The sequence below is a fragment of the Petromyzon marinus genome, chromosome 7 (genome assembly GCF_048934315.1).
Source record: "Petromyzon marinus isolate PM22_M1 ecotype Great Lakes invasive population chromosome 7, UKy_Petmar_22M1.pri1.0, whole genome shotgun sequence".
Lineage (NCBI taxonomy): Eukaryota > Metazoa > Chordata > Hyperoartia > Petromyzontiformes > Petromyzontidae > Petromyzon > Petromyzon marinus.
The window spans coordinates 14,253,640-14,276,419 of NC_133673.1; the positions used below are offsets into that span (position 1 = coordinate 14,253,640).

The 22,780-nt window shown below is 46.9% G+C and overlaps 1 protein-coding gene across 11 annotated transcripts in view; it reads right to left on the bottom strand.

Annotated features, from left to right (window-relative positions):
• Positions 1-22,780, bottom strand: part of LOC116940025 (diacylglycerol kinase iota-like) — a 299,404-nt gene that overhangs the window by 86,161 nt on the left and 190,463 nt on the right. For all 11 annotated transcript variants that reach the window (XM_032949255.2, XM_032949257.2, XM_032949258.2 and 8 more), the window contains 4 exons: positions 19,613-19,695; positions 16,936-16,996; positions 15,476-15,589; positions 14,789-14,926 (listed from right to left, as the gene is read on the bottom strand). In XM_032949255.2, coding sequence (XP_032805146.1) covers positions 14,789-14,926; positions 15,476-15,589; positions 16,936-16,996; positions 19,613-19,695 — 396 coding nt within the window. The remainder of the gene's footprint in view (positions 1-14,788; positions 14,927-15,475; positions 15,590-16,935; positions 16,997-19,612; positions 19,696-22,780) is intronic.

The following is a 22,780-nucleotide window of genomic DNA, read 5'->3' on the forward strand; positions in this document are numbered from 1 at the left end:
TTCCTAGCCGATGTCGTTCATTTTGGCATCAAATTATTGTCGTATTTTTTGTTGTTGTTAAGAGCATGAATGTGTATGTTTTTTTTTTATACGGCTGCTTTAGATTGTTAAAATTATACGGCGTATCTGCAAATGCAACCGATGTAAGTGGTATAAGCCAGCAGGCTAAACATAAATACGACACAGTGTGCACGGAATGTTTATTACCTGAGTAACCATAACATTCAAACACCTTTTTCAATAACACTGTGGACTTCAAAAAAAAATATAAATCGGCTAAATTTGTGACAACGGCCCATCGTCACATCCTCTACGTGCCGTGAAGACGGACCGTTGCCCAAAATATTGTCTGCTATACACTTTTTTCTTTGTACGATAGCATTATTGACGAATGCGTTGAGTTTGTAGTTGTGTTTGTGCATCACTGCCAACGCAGTAGAAGCAGCACCATCACCGAATAATGTAATGCCCGAGTAAAGTGACTGTAATGCACTTTGGCGAACTTTTTGCATTCATAACGTCGCAACGGCGGTTACACAAATACGTCTGCAACGCATCCAATGCACCGTAAAATATTACAAAACATGTAATGCTGCTGGCATAAATTATTCTATATAAGATTCCACCTCACGAATTTAAACAAGCTGTAAACATTGCAACAACAGAAACGAGCGGGCAAAAAAGAGAAACGCGCAACGTAAAACTTACCACCGCACACACACAGCCCTATGGAACATCGCAGACCAATCTGAGTTGTGTACTATTCTTATCATCAATTTAATGCCTTTGCTATGGGGCTATTTCAAAAGGTTAATTACAATAAAAAATCAATAACTTAATTATTGTGCATCTTACTATTACCCAGATTGATAGGCACACGCGGCGGTTTAACTCAGGATAACAAATTACACCATGACGGTGGGTGGACAGAGTCGGAAGATAAATAAACTAATGCCATTCCTCATATATTGTTTATTCCTTCCTTTAGGAAAGCGTATTCCACTACTTCCATGCGGCCATGCAACCCAAAACTACGGACCGTATAAGTAAACCAATAGAAACACGGAGAGACACATACAGATACAGAGAGATGCATGAAAGAAAAGTCACAGTAGTGCGATTGTGGCCATGCAACTCAACCTATGGGCCATATTGTAAACCTATAGAGACACAAAGATACAAAGATAGAGATGCATGAAAGACAAGTCACAGTAGTGCGATTGTGGCCATATATAACCTATATAACCTATATAGTGAACCACTGTAGCCTGTGCTCCTTCAAATGAAGAGGAAATAGCAAAACGACACGGACTCTATCTCCTGAAGCCCTCTCGTTGTGGCCAGCAGAACTTGACATTGGCATCGAGTTCATGAACATGTTGCTGCCAAGCGCATAAACAGAATAGAATTACCGGAAAGGAGATTTGGAAACCGGTGGAACATTTGGCACTTTAAAAACAAGCAACATTCTTGTTTCTTTTAAATTATCTACAAATTTCCGTAGACCACTTCCACGAAGCTGCGTAAGGGGCTTAATGGAGGAGGCCCTCTGGTTTCTGCAAGCATTACTTATTCATTTCTGGATTGTAAGTTCAGTCTTGGCGACAAAGCAGTTGGCCCGGACTTGCAAACAGCATCGGGGCGTATTGTGAATGGAGCTGATAGGATATCTGGTAAATGGTTTCGGTCAGTTGACAGCTCGTGTCTCTTTCCAGAGCCAATCAATGAACGGAGAGATGATGAATGAAATGTGTTTTTTTTATTATTATTGTTATTAAGGGAGAGCACCAAAATGCAAGAAGTGTCCGGATCAAACTTACACGTAAAATGTTTAATAGGAACCCCTCTCCTCATACGAATCAATTAACTATTAGAGAAAAAAAACTAAACTCTGCTTAGTGTATAAATCATGAGGCCCGGTCAGACGATTTCCATCGTTTCAGTTGTTACTGAAAACATGCTCGGGGCAAATAGGTAAACAGAAAACGCCAATTAAGTTTTAAAATGTTCTGTCAAAAAACGTCAATGACAGTGGACAATTCCATTTTTTTGTTAGAAAATGTTATTTTAAAGGGAGGTTCATTAAAAACAAAGAATATCGATGGTAAAGATCACACAAATGCTGGGTAAGTATGCTCACATTTCCATTTTGTTTTCTCTAACAACGGAACGAACGCTAAAACAACCCAACTCGTTTGTCGATAACACCCGCCTTAAAATATGTAAAAAATCTTATCACCATATAATTTAGCCAACACTGAGCTCTCAAGAAAAGGCAGGAGGCATAACCCACAGATCATCCGTCTAATAAATAAAATAAACTCAAAACTATTCAAATTAAAATGGTTTCATAAACCGCCACTCCTGACATCGGATACTTTGGTGCACGCATTTTCTTTTACAGCAATGTCCCAATTATAACTGCGGGTGATTGGATGGGAGCGACCACGTGAAGTTCATCTTGCACTTACAAGCGCATCATTTTGTCAAAAAATACATTCAATCAAAATCGCATGTGCACGCATACAGAAGATGGGACATTTTTATGATGCTCATTAGAAGGATACGTCTCTTGGAAGAGACAGAACTTTTATATTCTTGGTTCTTTCGGTAAAGTCACGTAGAAGGGAAACAATAAAACAATAAAAATAATAAAACAATACAATTCTCATTTTTCACACCTGATGATGAATGCTTGTGTTGCAGTCGAAACGTCGTGAGAATTTTATTGTTCTATATTTTTATTATTTTATTGTTTCCCTTCTACGTGACTTTACCGAAATAACCAAGAATATGAATCCCTGCAGTCACGAAAGCTTTAAATAAAAATTTGAGACAGAACTTATTTAAGCATTTTATCAACGTAAAGATGTGGTAATTACAGCAATGAGCTCTTGCAGGTCACAGACAAAGATGGGAGTTTGGAGGTCGTGGGGTGGGTACGGAAAAGTGAGGAGTGTGAAAAGAATTAAACTTGCGCTTCTCTGTCTGCTTTGGTTGTTTTTCCCCCTCTCAATTGTATTCCAATTATGCTATTGGCACCATGTCGTGAGATTTCAAATCCACTTGGCATTCTCACAGAAGATACGTCCCATGTGTCAGAGAGTGGATGTGGATGATATTTTTCACATGACATCTCCCGAAAGATCCTTCAAGTAGCCTTTTAATTATGAACACAGGAGGGAATGCACTTTCTCCTAAACTCTACTCTGAGACTGTCGAATGACAGTTAAACCAATATTTTTTATTCTCACAGCTGAATTTATCCAAATTTAAGTGCGGACCAAGCATGATTTTTGCGTGTGTAGTGTTGATGACTGGGCTGAGACCACCAATGCACTACACCGGTTTAATCACAAGGCAGTTGCCTGGATTTGGACCCTAAAATTATAGCAGTGCTAGCTCAGTGCTCTGACCTCTGACCCCTCCGTCCATGGACCGAGCAGTGATCTCGCTACCTCTGATCCACACACCCAGAACCAGTGCCAGCCAGGGATTAAATTACTGACCTGCCCCTACTGGAGATCTGTGAAAAAGGGCTTCATAGCTAATCAGATTCCTCCAGTCTAAATCAAGATTCTGAAATTCTCACCAAATATTGCCCAATTTGCTGATGGACTGGGGTAGGTGGTAGACTGGGGTAGGTGGCCTGTAACTACTGGTAGCCAGAGCCATAGGGGGTTAGGTATGATAGATGTGGTGTGCTGGTGCGGACATGTTTCCTGGATCAATGGCCTCAGACAGATCGGGCTGAAATTAAGTCCTGGTAACAGCAGACACACGACGTGGGGACACATTTGGTTAATTTACACTCTGTACTGGGTTAGCTGTTTCAAAGCTCGGAGAGGTATCGATTTTATTTTATTTACAATAACACTGAAAACAAAACAAAAAGACCCGTGCATTTTCAGCCAACCGTCGTTAAAACCGTGACATGTCAACCGAACGCACAGCGCCATGCTGCCCACGCACTTCATGCGACCGCGGGAGAAATGCAATGTGTGCACACACCTCTTTTTTTTTTACGGTGGCATTTAGATGCTGTTGCTTTTGGCCACGGAAAAAAGAAATCACCCCCCGAAAAGCAATGCTCTTTCATACGTCAGCAGAGCTGTCAAGCCCGGAGCCGGGTGGTATTTATAAGATGCTTTAGTGCAAATGTGGAAGCCCTAATGGCATGCGGTAGAAGAATGCGCTGCCGGGGCCAACGTTCCTGTCATCTGAGTGCATGACCTACGGGGGCCACGCGGAAATTCGGCAAATGACTACAAAACAGAGCACTGCGGAGCGAATTATTAACTTGTGACACTGTGGCCGGGAGGCATGCAATTGCAGCGAGGGAGAAAACGCGTGCAGAGACAAAGTCGGTAACTGCGGGAGAAATAGAGAGAGAATTTGGCTTTATGGGGCATTTGCACCTAAGCCATTTATTTATGGAAAAAGCAATGAGGGTGACACAGAAGAAACGTGAACATAAGAAAGCAAAGGCATCTGCGTATATACATGCAATATACAGGTAAACATACAAATGTCAGCAGAGAGTGGCTTTAAGACATTGTGCTATGAACCCAACGACCTGAGTTCCATCCCTGGTCGCAGCTGATGTACATGGCGAGGTTATCCGAACCAGTCCTGGCACCTACTCTACCAAGCTGCAGTGAGACAAACGTGATGAAGTATGGTCAAACAATCCCACAACCAACGCAGTGTGGGGGAGGCCTTCATCCAACAATGGACTCACAAAATGGCTATTGATTATTGAATTTTTCAATATGGAAATTAACATGCCTTCGTACACTCGTTGTTTTACTGCATACTTTTAAATTAAAATCTTAGAAATCTGGGGCAACTGTGTGTGTGTGTGTTGTATTATATTAATCCTAGTCACTTCTCCAACTGCTGCCAATGAATGAATGCACTCTGTGCACAGATGCTGCCTGAATTACACATCTGCTGCCTGTATCACTTAGCAGGTTAGAGAGCTAGAACTCTCATAACCCAAACACTCTAAAAAGTGACTTAATTTTCACAATTTTGAACGCAACGTGGACGTAACCATCAATCCAGGAGCCTTTAAACGAGCGCATGCCAAGAAATACGAGTCGACTTTCTAGTCATCCGACCCCAGCTGCAACAAACGATTTTCAACGATCGGTTTGGTTCGTATCATTTTGTGTTTTGCGTCCCAAATCAATGCACGCATCGCTATGTCGCTTCGTAAATGTGGAAACAAATTAAATCCGCGCTCTGCGTAGGAGAAAGCCTCCGCTTTCCTCTGCCTCACAAGCGGACGAGGCGCCTTTATCGACGGACGCTACTGCGTCCGTCAAGGCATTTGAGACGGTCTCAAGGGCGGACTAAAAAAAATGATCCTCCCACCGTGAACTTTGGCCTCCCGTGTGCTGCAGCTGCGAATGGCCGCCGTGAATCAAATAAACTTTCGCGCCGAAGGCCTGCGTCCCCCAAAAACGAACGACACAAATAATAATGAACAAAGGATCGGAAATAAACAATGTGTGGGAAGAAAAAAAAAACGCGGCAACTTTTGTTTGCCGCTGCTGCTGTTTGTTTGTTTAGTCAGCCCAGTTAATTACCCTTCCTGATTTCGCAATATTTTTTTTTACACCTCCCCCTATGTCCCAGCCCAGAACGGCTGTCTCATTATCCATCAATTACTCACTCCTGGAAACGGGCAAAAGGTTTTTTCCACTGCCAGCACCTCACAGCTGGCGTTTTAATTAACCAATTCAAGCGCTAATAAGCACCGCTCTCAAACCCGTCTTCCCAGCCTCAGCTACCGGCACGATTACACATGGTAATGTTGAAGATGCATCATTACCATGTAATTTCGATCCATTGTTATTGTTACGTTATTATTAAGTGTTTTATAAATGTTTGCGTAACGACTGGCATTCCCCAATTATCGTTCCGGTCGCCATCGATACTCATTTTGCAAATGTGTAATCATATTTTTTACACGTCTCAACTTTTTTATATTTTTTTGCTAATTTTTTATGCATACCATGGCCTAGAATCACGGATACATTTGAAATTCCAGAATCCCGATCTGAAGGAAGTAAAAATTTGAACGCTGTAAGAGATTAGGAAGTTTAAAAATAAAATTAATTCAACGTAATCAAAGAGATACGCATATTGCAAATGTGTAATAATGAATATATTAATCGATTAATATTGGCAGATGTAGTTACAGCATGCCGTTATTAAGTTGTGTGACCTCTGGGGGTGAATGTGAGTGTATGTAGCACTTGCCTCAACAGCCTCTTCAGGCTATACAGGGGGGGGGTCTTATATGTGTTCTTTTCTTTGCATTGTGCTAACGATAATCCTGCAGTAGCATGTACGGGTTTATATGTTACAATTCATACTAACAGATCTTTGTCAATCCAGTGCTGCATGAAGGCCTTCCTATGCAGTGTTGGTCAAGGTGGTTGTTTTGGCCACACTTCGCTAAACTTCGCTATGAACACAGCAACCAGAGTACGATTCCCAACCACAGCTCAGCGAATGATCCAAACAACCTTCATGACCAAACGGGACATGAGGGGGCCTTCATCCAGCAGTGGCATTGACAAAGGATCGCGATTTATGACACAATCTTGATTTGAAGCTTTCGTGACTGCAGGAATCCATACTCTTTGGTTCTTTCGGTAAAGTCACGTAGGTATACCTACGTGACTTACGACACGTTACGTTCTCATGTTTTCATAAATAAAGCAGCAATCCGAAATTTGAAACACCTCCGTCACGTCCTCTCTGGAATGTTCACTTCAAACTACCTTCAACTCACCCCATGGAACCATTCAAAATGCCACTCCGAGCATAGCGTCACGGTGGAGATTGGAGGCTAATTACCAAAAGAGGTCACTTCGTTGGCCACCAACACCATATGGCTGCAATTCCCAGCAGGGTCGTTGTGTCCTGTGGATTAAAGGCAAATTGGCGGCAGTGTCTTGCTGTGGAAATCTTTGACTTAGTGTCATTAAAAAAAACGCATTTTCGATTAACTTAACATTCTTTGGGATTTCCCTGCCCACCCCACAATATAATTTCACCCTAAAAGGTCACGGTGGGTTCACAGAGCTAGAGGAGGGATCTCCGATTACTTAGTTATCGATTAATCTTCTGATTATCGGTTCGAGTACTCGACTCATTGGATTAAATGAACATAGTTGAGGGGGGAGGGGGGGAAAAGTAGTCTCCCACGTGTGCCCCTGATGGACTGGGGGTTTGGTGATGCCATCGGCATCTTCGGTTGTGTCGTGCAAAGTGTGACTTGAAGGGGTAAAGGGCGGGGGGGGGGGAGTTTCCTGCCTTCAATAGGCAGACAAGTAATTTTTAGAGGCTCAAGCAATTGATCTAGAAAAAAAGTAGTCGATTATAGTTTTTAAGCTGATTAATTGACTCAATCAATGAACCGTCCCTGCTCTAAAAGGGGCGGTTTATTACAACGGGCGAGCTCCCGCATTATTCTAAGGTGAAGTGCTCGCAGAGAACACCGTCGGGCCATGCCCGCGGCACAAAACGCCTTCTCCGGCGTCGCAAACCGTGTTGGTGGCGAGTTGAACGCCCCCCCGTCGAGACCACACGCACCCCCCCCCCTCCCACCCCCGCTTCACGAGCAAAGCCTCGGTGGCGCCGCCACCGCCGCCGCCGCATTGGGTGCCTCTCGAGACCACGCGCGTTTTTCCTCGCGTGCGATCCCACGGCGGGATCGCGACGCGCTACGAGGCGCGTGGAAAACACACGCGGAGGCGTTGCGGCAACGCTGCTGATGCCCCGAGTCGAGCGATGTCTTCTCGCTCGTTCAATGTGTTGCTTCGTGTTTAACCCGGTCGGAAGCGATTGTGACGCATTACCTCCTCCGCAAAGGGACAACAACAGCGCACGGACAATTCCATAGGTGTCAAAATATATCATTCTGGCCCAGATGCCGACGCACAATGTGAATGATTCAGGTCTCTACGGACTTACTTTTGCAACTAGTTGCAGAAACTAGTCGGTGGTTAGAGACATTAAGCGGCTGGAATGATGCGTCGATTAATACATTTACACCCATTCTTGAGCTCGCAATTCCTGCATGAAATCGCGTGCGCAAGCATCTACTTTTTTATCTTTTCATATATATGTTGTATTTATATGTTGTATTTATATGTTGTATTTATATGTTGTATTTATGTTGTATTTATATGCTGTATTTATTTCGATTTAAAGCTTTCGTGACTGCAAGGATTCATTTTCTTTGGTTCTTTCGGTAAAGTCACGTAGAATGAGAATAAAATAATAAATTGATAAAATAAAATATTTTATTTTATCAATTTATTATATATTATTTTATCAATTTATTATTTTATTCTCATTCTCATATTTTATTTTATCAATGTTTATGTTGTATTTATATGTTTTACGCAAGAGGGTCACGTCAACCCCTGCCGCCACTAGAGGCACTACTCTTTCACGCAGAGGGAAAAAAAACAAATCTATATCTTGAAATGGATCGTGATCCTAAATCACGACAACTCATCGATCGAATGGCTGCACGCTGAGTAGAACTGCACTCACCGATCGGTGCAAGTGCCCAGCATGGGCGTCCACTCGGCTCATGTTTCTCAGCTGCAGTTCTCGCAACCCACCAATTTATTCTTCAGAATCTCAGAATGTTTATTGATACTGGAGGAATCCGGTGAGCTATAAGGCTCTTTTTCACAGATGTCCAGCAGGGGCACAGGTTAAGAATGTTGCAAAAACACGAGCGTCAATTAAGCCACTGCACACACCTGATGATTGGTAATCAAGCTCTATGGTTCTATGAATTACACGCAAACTCAGCAAAACGCTATGAAGAAGGGCCATTGTCCAAAAACCATCGCCGATTATGTATATTTTTCCTTTTGTAGGCCCGCAGTGTTATTGATGAACGCGTTAATAAATTGATGAACGCATATCCACCTGAAGAAGACTGCTTATGTTGCGATCGGAACGTTGTGGGTTTTTTGCTTTTAATTTAGATTTTTGTTTTCTATCTACGTGACTTTACCGAAAGAACCAAGAATATGAACGCATTAATATTTTTTTGGTAATTGTGCACAATTGACGATGCGGCATCGCCACATAACGCATTACATGAATTAGAGGCTCAGCGCTAATCCCATCAATTAATTAATGCTCAATATCTATGGGACCTTTTTGCCAGTATCAAGAATTATGAAAAATAATAAAAATAAGAATAGCTTTTACGCTTTCTATTGACATTTTTCATCAAGTAAAGCTGAGCCTCACACGAACAAACACGAACACTTAATAAACGATCTAGCTTCCGTCCAAGCTACGTGCTGCAGCGAGGCCTGCGGTTGCCAAAAAGCCTTCGGCAACAGCGGCAAGTTTTCACTAGAGCCGTACACAAAGTGGCGGTGCAATTTAGTTCTACACTCCTGGCTGTCAAAACTAGTACGCGACGTTACCGATGACGGAGCACAAATGCCTCTCTGATGTGCCCCAGACATAAACGCAGTACGAGCGATAAAAAATATAAACAGAGCCATTTACTTCGCCGCATTTCTCTCGTGAATTTCTACGAAATGGGTGGATTAATCAACCTCTGCTCCCCTCCTTATTTTGTCAGCTCAGACAAAAGGTGAAGGTGGCTGCGTTGGAGTGGAACGTGCACTCTGGTGCGAGGTCACAATCCGCATCTCCGTAAGTTATTGCCTAATGAAACATTTCTGGGAGAGAAAAATTCAAAACTCCGCGACAAAAAAACTCCTCGTGTAACAGCACTCGAACGACAAAGGCCAAATTTCACTTCGATGCCCAACGCACGACTACAACCATGGAAAACATTTAACTAAACATTGCAAAGTCGCAAGATGGCCTTGTAATATTGCCGATTAGTTTATTTCGAACACACATACACACTGCACGTGAGCAGATAAAACAATTTACCCAAAAACGAATTTGTCAAGCGGCAGGAAAGGCCCGTCAATCTCATCATTTTCATTTTATCTCAGTCGTATTTAACAGAGGCTTTGGTTGGGCGGGGGGGGGGAAGGAAAGACGACAGTTCACCGTGGCGACCGTTTTCTCTTTTTTTTGCCACTTGACTCGCCCGCCAGTCTGCCCGACCGCCCGCCTGCCAACCGCGCAGGCCCTGACAGTTGACAAATTGTCCCGTTGGCTGCTTATCTCCATACACGCATATACAGCTCGTGTGCCTCGATCGGCGCGCAAAAAAAAACCGCGCCTCGATAGCGCTTTATCTTCCGCTTCGCCGCCGCCCCTACACGCCCGCCAGGGCCACCCGCTCGCGCAACGCAAATTGCATTCAGAGCGCAGATGCAGCACGGGGGCAGCCGCGTGACGGAACGCGTTGCGCTGAGGCGGGGAGGCGATAAGACACAAGGAGTGCCAGCCGTGCGCACGCCAACGGCCCTTTAGTCGATCCGCTGCTGGATGAAAGCCTCCCTGCAGTCGTGCAGGTAAATATACGACCATACAGGTGGGTGCGGGTTGGTCAAAGTGGTGGGGGAGCATAGACGTGGGAGCGTAGAAGTGCAGTACGACAACGGATTTTGCTGCACTTCCCACGATGTAGCCCCACAGCAACAACCTGTTGTGCACGACAGGCACCAATCCAAGCACTATCCCAGCTTGAACCTGCTTAGCTTCCAAGATCTGACGAGATGGAGCGCATTACGGTTGATTTGGTTAAAGGCACCTGTCATACTCGACTGTGCATTGCTTTGAATCTTCAAAAGGTGTATGCCTGTCTGCATGCGTGAAGGTTTTTATTTATTTGACTATTTGAACCCAAAGCAGTCGCATGCATTATTAATCACAGCACGCTGTGATCAAGTCTTATTTCCAATTCTTGAAAGACTTCCCCCAACTGGTAGACTCTGAGCCAGCCAGAATGTCTGACAGTGTCCGTAACTGGTGCACTCCTTAATGACATCCGAAATGGCAGCATCAAAAAACTATTCTAATTAAATCCCGACCAAAACCAGGGTCCCATTGGCCTGACCCAGCATCTGTTTTGTGTGAATTAAGATAAAATAGAAAGCTGAACATTTTCTGGGCAAAAAAAATGCACGTGTGTACAAATTTACAATGCATATTATGTGAACCACACCGAATGGGTTAGAGGGGACACAGTAGTGAGCGAACTACGCTTCAAAGAGTTGTATTCCCGGCCATGGCTAACATCAGTGGATAATGATATTCGAGCCGGTCGTGGGCCCACCTGTTCACCAACCCACATCCGGTGTGGTGAAGTATGCTCAAGGAACCCACAGGACCAACGTGGACTTCATCCAGCAGTGGCTTGACAAAGGCCTGTCATCGTGATGTTTGCATGTATGTTGAACCTTTTTTGTACAAGATGTAGCCAACTGTGCTAAACTCTCAATAACTGGCCGATAACACCTTAATAGAGGACCGCAGAGCTTGAGCAATTGTTAGTACCACCTCCTCCTCACCGTGTGGCTGCCTTCCTGCGTGTCTGTAGTTCCTCACACCACTGGGTCACTCTCTCTCTCTCTTTGACAGCGAGTTAATATTGTTTAAATAATATCATATCGTCGTCGTCGTCATCATCCTCAGTCGTGATCAATTCACCGCCGAGTGAAGGCCGTTCCAAGCCGTCGCCATTCCTCTAATTATCTATCACATGACTGTAAATGTGTAGGCTTTATACGCACACGCTTGCTCCGTGTGCACCTTTTCTCTTTACCAAGGTGCACGAACACGAGCTGTACTCTTTGTTGTGCTGTGGGGCAGATAAAGCCGATGGTCGCATTGCAAATCCCTCGATTCGAAATGCAGAGCGGAGCTCCTATTAAAAGCCACGACCCCAAACCTAACCGCCCGCGCGTAATAAGTTGGGTGAGGGGGGGGGGTTGCAAATGCGCGAGCAACTCAATCGCCGTGAGCAGCATTGCCCGCGGCACGCGCAAGGTGGACACACTGTAAATCGAAAGCATTTAAAAGGGGGCTATGAAGAGGGCAGAGAGCCTCAGAGAGACAAGCCGTGAGGGGCGGGGGGGGGGGGCATGCGGAGCGCACGGCTCAATCACCACATCTCTGCGGGGGGGGGGGGGTGGGAGGGGGAATTTATCTTATTATTTTATTCTCCATCAAGAGCAGATTGCTACTGAAATATGCATCAGTTCCATTGCCTGCGGTGGAACTTTCCGCGGTGGCGGCGGAGGCAGCGGCGGGGGGAAATTTTCATTTGGGGAGCTCCTGCTCCATATTTTCGCGTACAAAAAAAAGCCCGTGGATGACAAAAATCCACCGCTCGATATTTCCAAAACAATGCGCGGGAAGGGGGGCAGGGGGGGAGACGCCGGCGATTGTTGACACACGGACGGCAAAACATTACAGACGCAACGCTTGGTGGAGATTGAAAATTGGCGCAGACCGCAGGGAGGGTCCTTTTTTTTTTTTCCACACGACACCAACGTTTGCGTTACGCGGATCCCTCTTCTTAAAGCGTGGCAATAGGTTCGGGGCCTGGAGATCCCGTGGTCTGCCATACCCGAGAGGGGCTCTTGGGAGAGAGTTCGTGCAGTACTGATATGCCTCCGTTGAAGGAGCGCGGACTGCGCTCGTTTTCCACACGGTCCGTAACTTTGTTTTGACGGCTACAGCCAAGCACGTGGGTAAAACCGAAGGAAAGCTTGCGGACAGATTCATGGGAACACCTGGGATGTTGTCGCCGCTGCTAATCCTCACTAAATGAATGAGAGTAACGACTACTTCAAGTGCATCCTGCGACATCGCACTTGGGTCCGAGCACTCTTTTTCATGAAAGTCCTGCTATTTTGAGTTTTTTTTTTCTTCTTCTGGCAATTGATGAGCGTTTATACCACGTGGGGAGGAAACTGGAGCACCGGGGGAAAACACATGCGTGCGAGGGGTGGGGTGAGAGGGGGCAACACTCGATCCCCGTACACAGCTGGGTACTCATGGGAGATGAACCTATTTGCTGCATTGCTCTTCTCCTGGGCAGCCAGGGAATGATCACCTCCTCGACCACCACAGGAAGGGAGCTTCGCAACAATCTGTGTGATCCTCCAACCCTCGCCCCACACAACATCACTTCCCTGAACAAATACGTCATTGAGCGTGTTATATCGGTGTGAGATGCAGCCTCTTTGACATGGCCACATGTTTATTTCCCCACCCCCTCGTGCGTTGATTTTTTAAGACGAGAACCAATATCAGACCGTTTTGAGCTGGCGAAGTTGTTCGGACAGGATATAAAACGAACACACCCCCTCGTACAGCCTTGCAGACTATCAGAGCACGTGACGTTGGTGAGCACCTATTATGGGCTGCGTGGCATTTGACAGGGGATCTAGGGGAGGGGCAAGGCTAGAATTAAGCATCGCCACCACCTTCGTCTCCTCGGTGCTCATTGTTGACCACCAGAAACCAGTGCCATACAGCCAACTGTGCTAACTTTCGATTAGCGTGGTTGGCTACATACGGTGCGAAAGACGTTCAACATACATACACTGCAGAGCCCAGGCCGCATTCCGATATCAATTTCCACGGGGAATACATGGCCAGGATTTCAACTTGGGTGTCCTAGACTCACCAACAACGCCATGTACACAAAGCAGACACGATTTGGATGCGTGGCGCGTCGTCATCGCATCTCAGCAGCTGAGTTGGGATGCGGCGAAGGTGTGGGGGATGGTGGGGCTCAGCAGCAGCGAAAGCAGGAGGTGGGGGCGGAAGTGCAGATGGAGGTCGCGAGGTCCTTCAGGGGTTGAGCGACGTGAGAAGAGACTGAGTGCTCAGAATCACGGGGAACTCTAAGGAACTCACGTCAGCTTAGATTAGGTGGTACACCGCCGCTCGTCACTATACACACACACACGCAGACCGTACTTTAAAATAAAATGTATAATTTTGTTTTTTACATTTATACGGATGAGATGTTTAACTCGTAGGCTTTCGCGACCAATATTATTCATAATAAAGGTTTTTTCGTTAGATCACGTAAGTATTGTGCTGTAACCCTCCACCACCCGACACAGCCAGTAAGGTTTGTCACGTAAACAATGCGCCAGTTAGTTACAACTTCAGCCCACCGGTGTGTTGGAGAGTAAATCCACAACATTTACAATTTGAGTAGTACGACGTTTCGCTGGTAATTACATCCAGCATCATCGGGCGATTTGCCAAAACAGAGATAATGGATTTTACAAAAAAAAAGAGGATTATACCGGGGATGTAATTTGTGGACGTGATAACATGGCTAAAATTGTGAAATGTCAAGTTTCATTAAGCCCGGTTATCTTGTTTAAGTGTCGCGCTTTGGATAATCACCTGTTGGGCCATCTCACCCGGGCAACAACTGATGGTAATGGGCAAGAGAAGCTTACATACGGGATGGAGCGAACATTCGTGGTGGACCCAACGAGGTGGACGATCGTACTGAAGCAATCGAGAGCGACGGAGCTAACGGGCGCATCGAAGCTGACGCGGAAGTGACGGAGATAACCAGAGCGCGTAGAGCGATGGAGACAAAACGGTCGACGGCACTAGCGACAGCGACGGACCTAACCGGAGCGAAGCACCCGATAAGGGGCGACAAAAACCAAAATGAACACGACGGAGCAAAAACGACAACAACGGAAGGAAGGGAGAGTGGCGACATGACGAGAGCGATGCAGCCAATCAGCGCGATGCAGATTACTGAGCACGTTGCCGAGCGGGAGCGCGCGCCCGGCCCGGCTCGGCCACGTGGGCCTCCGCTCACCTTCTGGACGCCGTCGTCAAACTCCTCGGGGCCCACGTCGGGGTTCCTTTGCAGGTCGAGGTTCCAGCGGTCGAGCTGCACGATGAGGCCGTCCTCCACGTGCGACAGGATCTTGGAGACCGGCTCGTCCGTGTAGCCCTGTCCGGCAAACCGTCAACGTTCCCCGTGGCGGAGGGACAGACAGTGTTAGGAGGTTCGCGCGCCCACGGCAGCCGCGGGGATCCGCCAAATGGCAGAGAGCACGGGCGAGGTGCGGTGGCACGCGTGCGCTCCAGTTTCCCTCCCCCCATGCATAAACAGCCCGACGTTGGGCTGAACACACCTCAACATGACAAGCCAATGCAGGACCCTGCCGGAAAAAGAATCCTGGATATATAATAATAATTACTGTTGTAATAATCATTACTATCAATGGCTTTGGCCATGATGACATCTTGATCTTGCATATTTAACCGAGGTGACACTCCACAAAAAGTCTAGGACTATTATCTTAATTGCAACTAGTCAAATTCCCTTAATTACTTCGCACAACTCTGACACAATGAAGAAGTTATGCAGCTTGTCAGGCGATGCACCCAAATTAAGTCTCTGCTTCGAGCCCCCCCCACCACCCACCCCCCCCCCCCCGTGGTGGTGAGTGCCACCCCTGGCCCTGAACACGCGTGGGCCACGCGTGGCGACACTCACCCCGCCCCAGTTGAGCGTGCGCGCGAGGTCGTTGCCCGTGCCCAGAGGCAGCACCGCCACGGGCGGCTGGGGGTTCATCTGCAGCTGGTCCAGCACCGACAGGATCCAGCCCACCTGGTGGAGGAGGAGCAGCAGCAGCAGCAGGAGGAGGAGACACGTACGAGATTGAGAGGAGTTGCAAGGAATTACTGGTGGTGTCACGGCTGAGGTCAATGGTGAAAACAGTAGAAAAGCAACCTTTTATATTAGCTTTGAAAAATGTTTGTCATTCTCTCGTTCTTCTTGTTTAGCCCTCTGCTCAATGGCTGTGTCTCTGGCTCCCAGCATCCTGCCTGATCTTGAGCTTCCTTCTCCTCGTCCCTGAGTCGTCAGGGACCATCGTTCTTTTTTTCTACTCCTTGGCCTCTTTTTCCAATGCCGTTTCTTTATCCGTTCCCTCTCTAAAAAATAAATTTGAAGCAATCACCCTTCAATGGCTCTCTTTCCCCCCTCCGCCCTCCCACGACTCATGTCTTGAGATGGAGTCATATTTAGACTCTTAATAAGCACAAATAGTATTTTGTTACAAGATAAACTCTGCTCTGTTTTTAAAGGGAATTACTAAAAAGAAAAGTGGCATAGCTGAAGCCACTCCGCATGGTGGCATGGTAATGACGATGAGCTCAGCCCATCATACCTCCCAAGTGCGTAAAACGAGCAACACTTCTGGTGAGGGCTGTGGTGGGAAGCCAGGAGTAGATTTAATTGAGAGATGGAATTCACGACTGGGTCAAAACAGGATATATACAACAACTTCAGTTGAATAATGTTCAGCATTTTGCCAGTTCACTGCTCGACAAATGTCTCGGTCTCTATGCAGTGTTGGTCAAGGGAGTTTGGCTTTAGCACACTTCACCGCGACGATCGTTACGGGTTGATCGGTACAGCGGTGTTTGACGACCCACGACCGATTCAGATATTACTCGCTGTTGATGTTAGCCATGGCCGGGAGTCAAACTCAGGTCACCGGGGGTTCAGATTGCAATGCGCAAAACCCCTGCACCACCGCTCCTCGGTATATTTGTCTTCAGGATATTCACGTCAACATTTGAACCAAGAAAGACCAATCAAGCAAATTGTGCATTTTACTCAATGAGCCTTTGTTTAGTTGTATTAGTAATAAATATGCTTATGTATGTACCAGCAAGGAAAAGCATTTTGCCGTGGGACAAACATGTCATTGAAAATATGCGGGAGAAGCATCGAGAAACGCGTCAAATCTGCGCCCAAGCAAGCATCGAGCGCCGTGAATGAAGCGAGACCCAAAAGCCGGGTCGAGCTGCAGCGCCACCGGTCGGCCCACCCAGCGCGGAAAACCACGCTCGCCCCGCAAACAACCCCTCGGGAAGCTTGAGACCGAATGAGGAGGAAGACACAATAGAGAGAGAACGTCCGCCGGAAGGGCATGCAGTCTCACCCACCGTGCCATCCCCGCCACAAGCCAATATCCGCAGATTCGGAACCTTCTTGTACATTTCAAGCCTGGAAGGCAGCGAGACACGAGAGGCACAAACGACAGTCATCGGCGGCAGAGAACAGCTCGCGAGGGGGTGGGGTGTGAATAATGGAGACGTGAAAGGCGCTCAATTGTAATCGTGGTTTATTATTGGACGTCTGCGCTATTAATATCACTCGCTTCAGACGTAAAGTTTTCTGGGTCTTAAAGGTTTAATCTCAAACGTCGTCGTGAGCGACGAACGCCGACACAATGACGATTAACCTTTTACTGTTTTTACAGCTCTTAATTATCAAGTCAGCTTCACGTTTAACGGTAACAATTAAAACGTGAATTAATCAGAAGTAGAAAGCCACTTTGCGAATCGTACGTCTGTGAAATTAATGACAACACAACGGATGTCTGACATCGACGCCAGAATCACAGAGCAAGCCATTAGGCCAAAAAATGCTGACTCATTCCAAAAGTGTCACATTTAATTAGGGCGGCATAATTCTTGTGGCTCTCAAATGATCTGCCGCTGTGTGTTTAACATCCTGCTGGGCAATTTTGACGGATTTACGCAACCGCTGTTGCCTTTTAAAAAAACAGGACCGAGCACTAATGGGCACGTGAGGCAACTCACGAGTCTGCATGAATTTAACGCAACGCTTTCCCTTCGACCCACGCGCCGGCCCGTCTCTGCTTTTTTTTTTCAGAAAATTGAGCAAACAGAGAGCCGCGTGTTACCAAGCAATACAAAAAACCACAACAGTTTTGAGAATGAAGAGACGAACTAATCGCGCTTCTCCGACGCGCATTCGGGTCGCACCGGCTGTTGTTCGGCACGACGTTTCGCTGCAAATGCTGGGAGCTGCTTCAGGAAATAAATTCCGGACATTGAAGAAACTCCCAAGTACCGCAAGTTGAAGCACCGGATAACGTGGCAGAACAGCACGCCGTAGAACCGAAACACGCATCGGAGAGCCGCACGCCATAGCTGCGAAAACCTACGCAGTGGTGTTAAGAGTGGCGTTGATTCGCATAGTAAATGGTCCTCAGTTGCTGGTCGCGGCTGCTGGTGATTCTGGTGCCGCTGTTTCTGGCGCCACTGCTCCTGGTGGTCGTAGTGGTGGTAATGATTGCGGTAGAGGTTACCGATGGCGTTGGTGGTGATAACCGAGAGAGGCAGTCCCACGCGGCCAGTGTGCACAACATTCCCCCCCCCCCTGCCTCAAAACCTGCAGTCCTCTACATATGAAGGTGTTATTGGCAAATAAAAGAGCGTTTACATGAGGAGCTGGTGGTCATGGTGGTGGCTGTGGTGCTGGTGCTGGTGGTGGTAACGGTGGCTGTATGTAAAGTGTGTAGAACTTATTTCATATCGTACATTGGCAACCGTGCTAATCGGTGGTAGTGGTGGTGCAGATGGTGAAGATGGTGGTGCTGGTAGAAGTAGCTGTGGCTGGGGTGACTAGAGGTGGTGGTGGTGGCGCAGGTCGTGACGGTGGCTATGGCGGTAGTGTGGTGGTGATGGTAATGAGGGTGGTGGCGGTGGCTGTGGTGGCAGTGGGGATGGCGATGGGACTCGCTAGGTATAAGCTTCGTGATTCTCACTTTACACACGGCAACTGCAAGGATGCGCCCCGCAGATAATTATGAGCACGGGAAGACACCGCAAGGAACGCCGAGGGCCATGGAGGTGTGGGCAACAATCGTAGCGTGTTGTTATGCTTCTTCCCGCAGTGAGGTATCAATTTTCAGAAATTACAAATCGATGTGGCAATGAAAAGTTTAAACTCGCTGTCAAAAAGTTTTTTTTTTTTTCGGGCCGGCCGATTCTCTTAGCGCCAAATCAAACTTCAGGCATTTAGCACAGTTGCGATATGATCCAATTATGCGGTCTATATTAAGTGTGGGTTGGAGCACACTAATGTACCAATTTACTTTTTTAATGCATTTTATCTTCCACACCAACCCATTAACCTTTTAATATGTCATTAAAATTGCTAATGGGCCCTGTTTGCAATACGGATAATGGCCAAGCGCATTAAATTGCGGATGGGGGGGGGGGGGAAACTGATTGAAAACTGAAACGGGAGTTCACTCGTTGCCAGCAGATGTCCCCGTGGCTGCGGCTATTTGCAAGCTGGGCATAGCGCCCAGCAGCAATGCTTATTGAGCAAGCGCACACACTGGTACCAAATTGATTTTCCACACGGCGAATCCCTCTTAATGAAATCACAGCAGCAGGAACGCAACGCCGTCACATGCGGGGCCGAGTTCCGGATCGCCGTTTCACGAGCCCACAAGATCGGCAGGTGAAGGGAGGCAAAGTCCCGTTGCGACGCGCGACGTTCCCCTCAAAGGAAGCGGCCGCGGGCGTTCCGACGGGCGTCGGGATTGGCCGTGTCGTCGCCTTAATTCCTAGGGGGGCGTGACGAGGTTTGCACGATCACTGTCCGTAGCCCCCCACCAACCTCCTCCCCCCCACCCCCGCCGGCTGAGCTAACGCGATTCGCACGTCACAAAAAAAAAAGCCGCCGTGCTTGCCGCGACCCGGCAGGCAGAGCCCGAGGGGAACGTCGTGGTTGACCGTGAGGAGAGACGGCGAGGGAGAGAGAGAGAGAGAAAAGACAAACTAGGGGTGCTGCGAAACTCACGCGTCCCTGGGGCCACCGTTCGACAGGTCGAAGACTTGCCGGGGGTTGAGGTACCACATGAACGTCTGCATGACCTTCGTCCCCTGAGGCACAAACACAGATCGCGGCGGCGGCGGTGAGCGTCCGCGCGTCAGGACGCCCGTCGCCCTTCGTGGCAGTCGAGTGGAAGCGGTCTCCTGCTCAACCTGAGCACTGCTCAACCTGAGCACGTGGCGGTGCCCCGCCAACCCGCGTATCACGGCCTTGAACCTACTCCACATTCCTGCGGCCGGAGGCGAGTCTACTCGTGGGACAACTGCTCTTGACTGCGACGCAAAGTGGTAATTATTTTATTCAACCCTGGGAGATTGAAGGGTTCCGGCCTGAACCCCGGCCGGAATTTTAACTTGTAACTTTACGATTGTGAGCCGCGTGCTCTTAAACCCTTAATTTTATATTGGGATCAAGGTAGCCGGCAACCACGCAAACTGAAATCAATCATCGTTAACGTTTTACAATTAAAAAAGACCACGAGCGTAAATGCAACAAGATTGATTCGTGTTATAAAAAAAACACTTGTTCCAATTTCAATTGCTTAATCACTTTTAGGAAATGTGGTCAATGACTTTGCCGGATAACGGCAACATTTAACTTATGAACCTTACATTCACCACCCCACCTAACACACAGCCACTTGCGGGTATTTAACGAATCGATAATTACACAATGTGACGCAATTTTTGTCCCTAGGTAGTAAGTGTAATTTTTTGTATTGCTTATGCCTAAAAAGTATAGAAAATGGCTATTATTCCCCACAAACTTTGCTTTTGAGAAAAGGACAGTGAGATTTTGAAATGTACTTATTTTCATTGCGAAAACGGGCGAATTTGTGTATTTTCGTTCACGTAAAGTCAGAAAAAAACATTAATCAAAATTAACATGTATTTATCCTAAAGTCATACAAAAATGACTACTAAATATTTAGAAGTGGGTAGTTTTTCGAGATTTACTATTAAACTATAAATAACTTTCACGAATCAGCTCCCAAATGTAGTCTCCCATCATGTTCTCCTTGAATTTATCAAGATGAGCATCAAGGATATGGACGTTGATGGACATCCTACAGCCCATTGTGCCGTAGTTCTTCACCAGAGTCTCAACCAGCTCCACAGAGTTTTCGACCTTGTGATTGCCCAGGAAGCCCCGATCCACTGCGACAAAGCTGTTCCAAGCTGCTTTCTCCTTACTGGTTAGCTTCTTGGGGAATTCATTGCACTCCAGGATCTTCTTTATCTGTGGTCCGACGAAGACACCGGCTTTGATCTTTGCCTCAGACAGCTTAGTCTTGAAGGTACTTGAAGGCTGCCGACTCCATATCTACGGCGCTGACAAATTGTTTCATAAGGCCCAATTTGATGTGCAGTGGTGGCATCAGCACCTTCCGGGGGTCCACCAGTGGCTCCCACTTGACGTTGTTCCTCCCCACAAAAAACTCGGTCCACTGTAGCCAGTCCCGCCTGTGGTAGTGTGCCTTGGTGTTCGCGTAGTAAATGGTCCTCAGTTGCTTGTAGCAGGGAAACTTGGTAAAACCGCCTTGGAGACCCATCAGAAATGCGACCATTTTGAGGTCTCCGATGACCTCCCAGCCGTACTCATCATACTTCAAGGCATCCAGCAAGGTCTTGATGTTGTTGTAATCCTCTTTGAGTTGCACCGAGTGAGCCAGGGGAAGAGACGGGTACTTGTTACCATTATGGAGCAGCACGGCTTTGAGACTCCCGGATGAACTGCCAATGAAGAGGCGCCACTCATTCTGGTTACAGGCGATTCCGATTGCCTTGAACAGACTGGTCACATTGTGGCAGAAGCAGAGCCCATCTTGACGGGTGAAGAAGCTGCAAAAAGGTTGGTGATGCTTCCTCTGATCTGCGACTTGTACACTTTTATCCAACAAGTTCCACTGCTTGAGCCTAGACGTCAAAAGCTCGACATTGGATTTGGTGATACTAAGATCTCTGATCAATTCGTTGAGGTCTTTTTGGTTGGGGTAGTATGGGTTTCTCTCCTCAGCTCCACCTCTGAAATTGTCATCTGGATCTACAATGTCTTCCTCGCTCTCTGACTTGCTGCTCTCTTCTAAAGACAGCTGCTCTCTCTCCGGAGGAGTGGATACGGGGAGCTCATGGCAGTGTGGCACTGGCGCGATGGATGAAGGAAGGTCCGGATATGTGATAGCAGGTGCATTCTTGCCAGTCTGACGTTTGGCAGGGTCCACCATGCAGAAGTAGCAGTTGCTTGAGTGATCAGTGGGTTCCCGACAAATTATTGGGATAGCGAACTTCATGGCTCTCTTTTCCCCTCCGTACCATCCTACAAAAATACATTTATTTCACCCATGACTAATGTGTAAGAGATTCTCGCAACATTTTTCATATATGATATATCTTTTCAATAACATTGAAAATTGTAAAACATTTTAAATTTAAAAACTTTTACACTTTTACAAATTGTAACAGATTTTATAACATAAAATTCCAAGCAACAATTGTCCATCTTACCTTCCAGAGTTTGTCTGCATTGCTCGCAGGTGAAATGAGGTGCCCAGGGTTTGTCTTGATCCCCGACAGGCATGCCGAAATATGCCTTGTAGGCCTCACACATCTTAGCAGATGCTTCCACAGAGTACTTTTTCACTCTTGCCTTGATAAATTGGCCGCAGACAAAGCAAATTGCGTCTGCCGGATGCTTGCAGCCTCTTGATGCCATCTCAGAAAAATGCAGATATGTATCCACTTAGGCAGCTGGAACTAAATCGAACTGGTGGGCACTGAATCTATCTGGAATGTTTTGGAAAATAGGTACATTTCAAAATATCACTGTCCTGGTCACAAAAGCAAAGTTCGTGGGGAATAACAGCCATTTTCTGTACTTTTGAGGCATAAGCAATGAGTAAATAACACTCAATACCCAGGGACAAAAAATTATTGTTGCACAGCGTTATCACTGCGGTGTTATTGCAATATCACTAGCCGCGTCGGACGCCTCCACGCCACTCGCATGACCCGACTCCTGACGCAAAATCATCTGGCTCAAACACCTCAATGTAAAGTCACAGCGGTGGCTCTACGTAGACAACAGCCGTACAGAGGAGGAGGGCCCCACAAGAATGCTCGCGTTAGTGAGGCTTGC